At 34.6% G+C, this 9,162-nt stretch overlaps 1 protein-coding gene across 1 annotated transcript; it reads left to right on the forward strand.

Annotated features, from left to right (window-relative positions):
• Positions 1–612: 612 nt before the first annotated feature.
• On the forward strand, positions 613–2,109 carry LOC128217552 (uncharacterized protein K02A2.6-like). Its single transcript, XM_052924756.1, has one exon. It carries the CDS (start codon positions 613–615, stop codon positions 2,107–2,109), a length of 1,497 nt encoding a protein of 498 aa, XP_052780716.1.
• Positions 2,110–9,162: the final 7,053 nt, after the last annotated feature.

The following is a 9,162-nucleotide window of genomic DNA, read 5'->3' on the forward strand; positions in this document are numbered from 1 at the left end:
GCGAATTCAACAAGTCAGAGATTACGTTCTTTGGTGTTGTTTTCAATGGGTCAGGGATCTCAGCAGATCCGTTAAAAGTGGAAGCTATCCGGAAAATGGAACAACCAACCAATGTGTCAGAAATAAGAAGTTTTCTTGGAATGACAGCATATTGCTCCCGTTTTATAAAGGAATATGCGACAATAACAGAACCTCTCCGAAGACTGACAAGAAACGAAACACCATGGTCATGGGAACGTGAGCAAGAAAACGCGTTCGAGAAGCTCAAACAGGATCTCTCAAGTGACACAGTGATGGTGTATTTCGACCCAGGGAAGGAAATAGAAGTAGTGACAGACGCTTCACCGGTGGGACTTTCAGCAATTCTTACCCAACAGGGCAAAGTCGTGGCATATGCAAGTCGGGCATTGTCACCAACAGAGTCTAGGTACAGTCAGACGGAAAGAGAGGCGTTAGGTGTTGTATGGGCATGCGAACACTATAACATGTATCTTCGTGGTGCTCCATGCTTCACTCTCATAACCGACCATAAGCCGCTAGAATGCATATGGAAGAAAAAAACAACCGCCTCTAAGAATTGAACGGTGGGGTTTACGACTTCAGCCATACAAAATGAACATTGTCTACAAGCCTGGAAAAGACAATCCATCTGACTACCTGTCAAGACATCCATTGCAAGATGTTGGTAACGATAGAAACCTAGCAGAGGAATATGTGAATTTTATCGCTGAAAGAGCTGTTCCAAATGCTATGACATTAGATGAGGTAAAATCAGCATCGATAAGTGACAGTACAATAAGAAAGGCTATTGAGCTTACAGAAAATGGAAAATGGTACGAAATAAAGACACTAAGTGATCTAAAAATAAACAAAGAAGAATTATCTGCACTTAGAAGTGTGAAGGATGAACTGAGTGTACACTGTGGAACTGTACTATTGAGAAATGACAAGATCGTTATGCCTAAATCGTTAAGAGCGCAGGCTATCAAACTGGGCCACGAAGGGCATCAAGGGGTCGTGCGAACCAAGAGCTACATACGTTCAAAAGTCTGGTTTCCTAATTTGAACGCTGATATCGAAACAGCAATAAAAGGTTGTTTGGCTTGTCAAGCAAATACAAAGGAACCGAGATCAAGAGAACCACTGAGAATGTCGGAAATGCCATCAGGCCCATGGATGAATTTAAGCGCGGACTTTTGTGGACCGTTACAAACTGGGGACTATTTATTAGTTATCGTTGATGAATATTCACGTTATCCAATTGTGGAGATAGTCAAATCAGTATCGGCGAACACTGTCATACCAGTGCTGGACAAAATAATAGCAATGTTCGGGGTACCAACAGTGATCAAAACGGATAATGGCAGTCCATTTAACAGTAATGCATTTTCAGATTATGCAAAATACTGTGGATTTATTCACCGAAAAATCACACCTAGGTGGCCGCGGGCAAATGCTCAAGCAGAGTCTTTTAATAAGCCCCTAATGAAATGCATCAAATCTTCACATGTAGAAGGAAAGAACTGGAAACAGGAGTTATTCCGTTTCTTACGCCAATACAGAGTGACGCCACATACGTCAACTGGTTTTACGCCGTTCCGTTTATTGTTTCAGCGGGAACCATCAACGCGATTACCAGATATCGCAAAACCAGAACAAGATGTAAGATTAGACGAACTCGCAAGGCGTAATGACGAGAAATCAAAATCCCACTCGAAAGAGTATGAGGACAGAAGGATTAGGGCAAGGGAACGTCACATCAACATTGGTGACAAAGTGCTACTGCGAAATGAGACACCGTCTAAGTGCTCTACGCAGTTCAAACCAATGCCATATACGGTTACGGAAACAAAAGGACCTATGATCAGTGTAAAATGTGATTCAGGACATCGAGTTACACGTAATTCGTCTTTTATGAAAAAGGTTGAACCATCATTGGACGCCTCCAACATGGATATGAATAATAATGACGATGATCTTGGGGATGATCTGATCGATAATGATGGTGGTCAAAATACGACGGAGGTTCACACCCGACCAACTAGGGAACGACGACCTCCGACTTATTTGAGCGACTATGTGCGGAGTGTTGATAATAAGGTTTCATAGTGATATGGGCATAATAAACCCAGTGAAACCTGAAGATCGATGATATTTGATCTTTCGTGTGAGTTGTAAACATAAATGAGTACAAAATTATCTTATATTGTTTTATTATAGTTAATATTGATAAGGTGTTTTAAATGAGTTTTGACATATAAACATTTGACAAATTCTGAAACATTCAGTATATTTAAATTTCTCACAGTGAATATCTGCCAAAGACATACTTTAAAGTAAAGAAAAGAATGTGGACAAATTATGGACAATTTAGATGACAGACGATTTTCTTATATAACATTATTCTTTAAAAAAAAATATGAATAAGATTGTGTACGTATGTGTAAATGTTTGGTATTGCTCATGTAGTAGAAACGTTTTATCTAGTAGTAGTAAATATAACCTTCGAACTGACCTCACCAGTATCATGTTTCAATGAGTTACTGATTACCTTGGAATTTCTTAAACCCGTAAACACTATAGTTAAGTTCACAGAATCAATTCCACCAGAGTATGTTAATAATCTAATTATCAATTGCAAAGTTATCGATGTGGTTTGCAATATTAAGTTTTGATATATTCGTATTATAATTATAACATACATGTATTACTTTTAATTAATGATTGTTGTTTTTATATTTATATTTTTCAAATAACATTCAATCTGAATTGAGGAGGGATGTTGTGTCCTCAGTAGCCACTCTATATGTATGTGCATGTAATATGATACCGGGACTTCCGGAAGATATACGATCATGAATAAAGCTAGTGAACGGTCATCTGTTGTTTCTAAGAATATCTAATCCCCGAACATATCAAGTGTAAGATCGTATCTTATTTCACTCATGATCATTGAAAATCTTTATTTTAACTCGTGTCCTCGACATTCATGATTTTTGTCTATGACACTCGTGAAATAAGATACGATCTTAAACTGATATCAACACATATCATCTTTTAAATCTCAAGCAACGCTGCATATTTGTAAACATTGCTTCTGAACGCTATGTGCTTAGGATGTGTTTAGGATCTCTATCATGGCAAGTAGATGATCGCTTTTTGGGAAATTCCAAATGAGTCAGTGTACTTTAAAATCAATGAAGACATCGCCATTTATATAATCGTAGGTGACATATGGACCTAAAGATGGGCAATTGTTTTTTTTCCAATTGTACAATACACATTTACTCGAAGGTGTGATAAAGGATAAATATTCAGTATAATTTAACAAATTTTGAGGAAATTTCATAATTATTAAGGGAAGGAACCCTTTATCATTGTCGAACGTTCAATTGGCCGCCCTTCTTTATTTTTGCGCATTTCTCACTTATTCTTTAATTTTAATCCGGTTCGGAAGTGTTTTGACTTTTGCCTTAACTTTTAGGGTACAATAGCCATGCGTGACCAATCTGTCGGAGGTTATCTACAATTATATGAAGAAACATCGCATTAAGATCTACAACTCGTGAATTTTGATCCGATTGCGATTCAGTTGAGACCAAAATAACCACTTTGAAATACGAAATATTGCTAAATTATCCTTAAGCATGGCCTTGACGGTTGTTTGTTTTGCATATATGAAATGGTCATTTTACTTCATTTAAATACATATTTGTCTTTCATGTACATGGTGTTTAATGAAAACTATGCTGGTTCCTTTAAATACCAGAATGGTATACGAATGTGTTGGGTTTGTTACATAATCATCAGTTTTGCACTCAAAGGGGGGCGAATGAGCGATGAAGAATCCATTAAGTATGGACTACCACCAAATGCAAATTCTAATTGGGGCAAATATTGTACTTTCTTGGTGATTAAACAACATAATCTGTTCGTAATTGACTGGCTGTTGAGTGAAAGGACACTGAGGTAGATGGGCTATTTTCTCATTTCGTACCGTTTATTGCTCCGTTATCACTGAAGCCTTATTTACATTTTCATTATCTCCGTTGACCGTGGTCAGTATCCGATTCTAAGCTAAATATTGACTTTGGAATAATTTTATTTAGCTGCCGATACGCATGACTAATCATCTAAATACGTGCAATAAAATGGAGTTCCCAATGGTTTGTAAATATGTTACAGCAAATACCAACTGGGTATTGCTAGAGCTTCTTTGGTGATTCAAAATATACTTCATCTCTTCATTTCTTTATGATTCCAAACTCTATTTAAACTTCTGTTTAACGTATTATAAGTCATGATTTATCAAATATAGTTTTGTTATGTGCATTCGTATTGTGAAGTATTGAACAGTTTGAGGCATTTCCCTCACTTACAACATCACGATAACGTTTCGTTTTTATTAAAATATTGAGTACTGACCAAAACGATATCTAGTTTCAAATTTTTACATTTAGTATAAAACACAACAAATATGTCTTGAAAATTATAAGATCTAGTATCTTTTCAAAGTCGTCGTTGATCGTGGCGGCGTCTGATGAATTGAGATTAAAATAATTATTTGAGCGGTGTATTCTGCTCGTGGTGCTCTTGTTAAATATTTGACAATAATTATGAAGCATCTACAGAGAAGAAATTCAAAGGCAGCATTGACGTCGGGAAGGTGCCAGTCGACGGACAGTAAAAAGTCTGGCCCAGCCAACTTTGGAGCTTATCAGGGTAACGACGGTTTCTATCGATTTCTCCTCTCAGTGCAATAGTAGCGTTAAGATACGCTAGTTTAGCATTTATTTATCTACTCGACGCAGTGTAAGATTAAGGCAGATAAGAAATACAGAATTTATAAGGGTCATAAAGTTGACCCGTCCTTCTATTATAAGTTGCGATAGAAAAGTTTGGGACGATTTTAGATTTAGCCATAATTAGGTAAAGCTCTATAGAGGGCAAGTTAGTTGAAAAAGTACTGAAATATTCAATCATCTCTGATAAACTTACTTCTTTTACATTTTACTTTCCGTGTCTTTTTTGTTGAAGTCTATAATTGATCGTTTATCAAGACATTTAATTGGGGCCATTTCCACATCTTTATTCTAACAGTTTGGTATTTTTTCTAATAGCATTGTAACACAAAATTGGGTGTGAAATTTCGGAAAGGAACAAATAAAATGAAATATTAACTGCAGTTGCTATCATTTAGTACCGGTCTTTAACAACACAAGTTAAAATGTCATTAATGTTGTATTGACAATATGACAGGTATGCCCTTTTATTCCATAACAACACGTTGATAGAATGGCATTTCGACATGATATGCAAACCTAGTGCACTCGTAATTAAAAATATGCTAATATAAGTCAATGTGACACATTACTTACGCTAAATTTATAAAAATGTTTGGTTGTATTGCAAAATGGTAGACCAAAATGTTTACCATTAAGAATTAAAACTTAAGCATTACTAATGGACATGTTGAATCGATGTAGATATATAAAAAAATATCTTTGAATACCCTTATTTATCATGTTGCATAGCCCATATGCATTTCCAAAATTGCCAATGAAACTGGAAACATTAATATTTTATAAGAAAAGTGTTAAGTTTTAACGGTCTGTAATAGTGTTGAGGTCAAAAATGGGAATAATTTTTGCCAAATATATTACTTTCTTTTTTACACAAGAACAATATATGACATTTCTTATCTACTAATGTAAATGAATAATCGAGTATCATATATAATTTCAATTATATAATTATGATAAAAGGAAAAAAATCCGAAATAGTTATGGAATAATTTTATTGCTATAAATGACAAACTTCGATACACATGTCATTAAAAGTGTCATAACCTTGCCGATGGATTATTTCTATCCTGCTGTGAATACGCCGCGGGGTGGGCCATAAAACCATTATTGTATAGTTGAATACACAATTTTGGGGCATTGATTTTCTACAAACTTTACATAAATGTTCAAAAAGGACCAAAAGATATTTGAAAATTCATTATGTCGAAAAGTGCATTTGAAAGAAAAAAATATTCTGCAACATAATCCGTTGGAAGCTAAGCGATCGGATGTCTATTATAAATTTAAATAGCAAAACAATGTTTAGCTCCTTCTTATTTCAATTTAACTTTTAATGACCAACAAAACCCTTAAAAAGGACCAAAATGTAAAAAATCATACAATTAATACAAAACCATCATCTTCAATGGCAAGAATTATCCTAACATATATGTAGGAAGTAAGTTGATCTGTTGAAAGACTAAGTCGTGAGAACTGTTTAACCATATTTTCCCTATATAACTCTATAGGCACTTTCGCTTCAGCGGATTTCTCCAAATTTGGCAATGGTGAAACCACGAAATCAGTTTTGAATTTACATTTGCTATTATTAAATTTAAAGCAAATCTTTTTTGGCCATGAGGACGATTCATTTAAATGTTTTTCGAGAGAAACAAGTTTTTGAAGATGAATTCCTGAAACAAAATATAGGGTTGAATATAGCATCCTTACATAACTAAGCTTTCAGTCCTTTGACTTTATAAAAAAAAATGCAAATTCATGTTATCTTTAAAATCGTCTTTGGCTGACTCTTCTAAGCTTTCAGTCCGTCGATGTTATGCAAATTTCGCAGATAGAGTTGGGATCTCTAATAATTGAAGTACTTGGGGTTTACCTATTAGTTTATTAGTATTTGTTTTATTATTAAGTTTCCTCAAGTTAATGCATACTTTGATAAAATGTACCTTTTGCGTTTTTTTTAAATTTATTTAGGATTGTTGGAATAAGAGTGATGTTTATGCACGTCAAGTTGTTAAAACCCCCAGTAAATTTACATTTTACTGACCATTCCAAGGCGGTACAACATACCTAGTTTTTTATATACTATATATGCACTGTGATGTTTGTGGAGTTTTGAGCTGTTCTTCCGTGTTTCTTGTTTATGATTTTTTGTTTATTATGTTCTATGTCTTTGGCGTTTACCCAAGACCATTAAACCGGGTTTATGTTTTAGCTACTGAGCTTGTTTCTGTAGTTTTTCACATAAGTATTATGAATTTAATGTGTTTTATTTCGTTCAAAGTGTACGGGCACAATCAAGTAAACTGAAACAAATTAGTATTTAATACGGGATCTTACAATACGCCCATAAGCAGTCCAAAACGGGTCTAATATTTGACAGCAGAGTACAAATGTTAGATACACACTATACAATAATATATAGAAAGTAGTGCAGACACAAAGAATTACGTCACACACCTGATTCAAAACGATTTTAAGCATTATTATCGAGGATATGCATTGAATAATTGAGTTGAATAGATAGTTATACAGCTGATATTAAATGATCTCGAGAAGCCGAGAAGGCAAGCCAAGGTTACATAGGCGGTCAGCAAACCTTCCTAAATATGATAGCGTGCAATCAAATCGTTTTTAGGCAAATCTTTTCAATACAAGACAATAAAACATGATCCCGGCACCGAGTGCATTCATATACATACATATTAGATTATTTATTAAATACATGTTGTAAACCATCCAATATTGATTTAATAATATTTCCATTTGACCTTCCATTAAAAGTTCAATTTCAATGATACCATACCACTTCTGAGAGCTGTTGCACGTATTTAGCAATGTGACGATGACACGGGCACTTAAAGCTGTTCAGCAATGTCACTGGCTTGTAAAGCCGAACAATTTTGTTGTACATCATGAAGATTCTGGTTTCAATTGGTTCAGAATAATGACAGTATGTAGATATCCATTCCATTTAGTGCTTTGTACTTATCATACCATCGACACTGGCTTACATCTCATGTTTAGTGACCGAATAAAGATAATCATTAAGTATATACTCCTGTATAACAATAAAAAAAACATGACATAAAGAAATCAGATTTATATAAAAAGTTCGAGACAAAAAATCAGATAATCCGTGCAGAACTGAAAAAAGTGTCAATTGTTTGATTTAATTATAATAACACTAGAATATTAAAAACGCCAAAGCATATCTCGAGCAATAAAGCTTGATAAGCTTTGGATTAAACACAACTAAAGCAATGTTATGACCGTCAAATTGTAAAATAGTTTTTCACCCGACATCAATAAAGAGAATACAGCGTTCAGTAAAATCATAACAAATAATTAGGGTCAAACATATAAATGATTATTATTTCCGTGTAAGATCGCAATTTTTTTTTCATCAGTTGTGCACCAGAAGCTATATTTTACATTATATGTTATTTCTTGTGATCACGTAGTGAAATGAACACAGATACAGCATTGACTGTCACTTTTATTTTATGCCTAAAATGTTATAAAAAGAAAGTAAAATGTAGTTTTCAGATTGACGCGCGCAAACGTGAGAGAACGTAACGTCATTTCAGACGTGACGTCGTTGAAATTGTGTCCCAGCCCTTTCCATTCTTAAGCTGTATTTGTAGGTAAAAGCGGGCTAAATTTCATAATATGAAACATATCAAATTTCAATTTCACTGTTAGGAACAGTGAAACAGCCTACTATCACCTCACCATTTACCGTAACCAACAATGTCTTAAGGCAGATGGATATCGAGGAGTTCAGAATATGTATGGCGTTTTCTAACCATATGCCCTCGTCTATATAAAATATACCATGTCTCTTCTTTTTACCAGCTGGTTCATGCCACAGAATGATAATGTAATGGATACTCATCATGCCAATTGCCAAAACACATGCTATGATCTTATTCGATGCACAATAATAAATAGGTATTATGGATGAACAGTTAAAATGAATAATAGTATACACAAGTATAAAGCACACCGAATTAACAATTATTAATGACTGTTACGGCTGTCGTATGACAAAACAACTCAAGAGGCACTTTTGCGAGACATATTGTATATTACTATTCACTAAGATCCCATTTGGCTTCTTGAAGCAATTATTCAGCACGTGCGAAACCAAAAGCATATTATGCTCAGCGCTATTATAATTTCGTCTTCGATTACTGTCAGGCAAAACTATGTTTCTATGAAAATGACATTAAATGTCTCAACTTTAAATTGCTGTGGATGAATATCACATCTCGCACCTAGTTTACAGTTTTTACACATGTTGTTCTGGAATGGGGTTTATACCAAACATGGGTTCCACAGACTTTCCATACTGTGA

This window comes from Mya arenaria, chromosome 14 (assembly GCF_026914265.1).
Source record: "Mya arenaria isolate MELC-2E11 chromosome 14, ASM2691426v1".
Classification (NCBI taxonomy): domain Eukaryota; kingdom Metazoa; phylum Mollusca; class Bivalvia; order Myida; family Myidae; genus Mya; species Mya arenaria.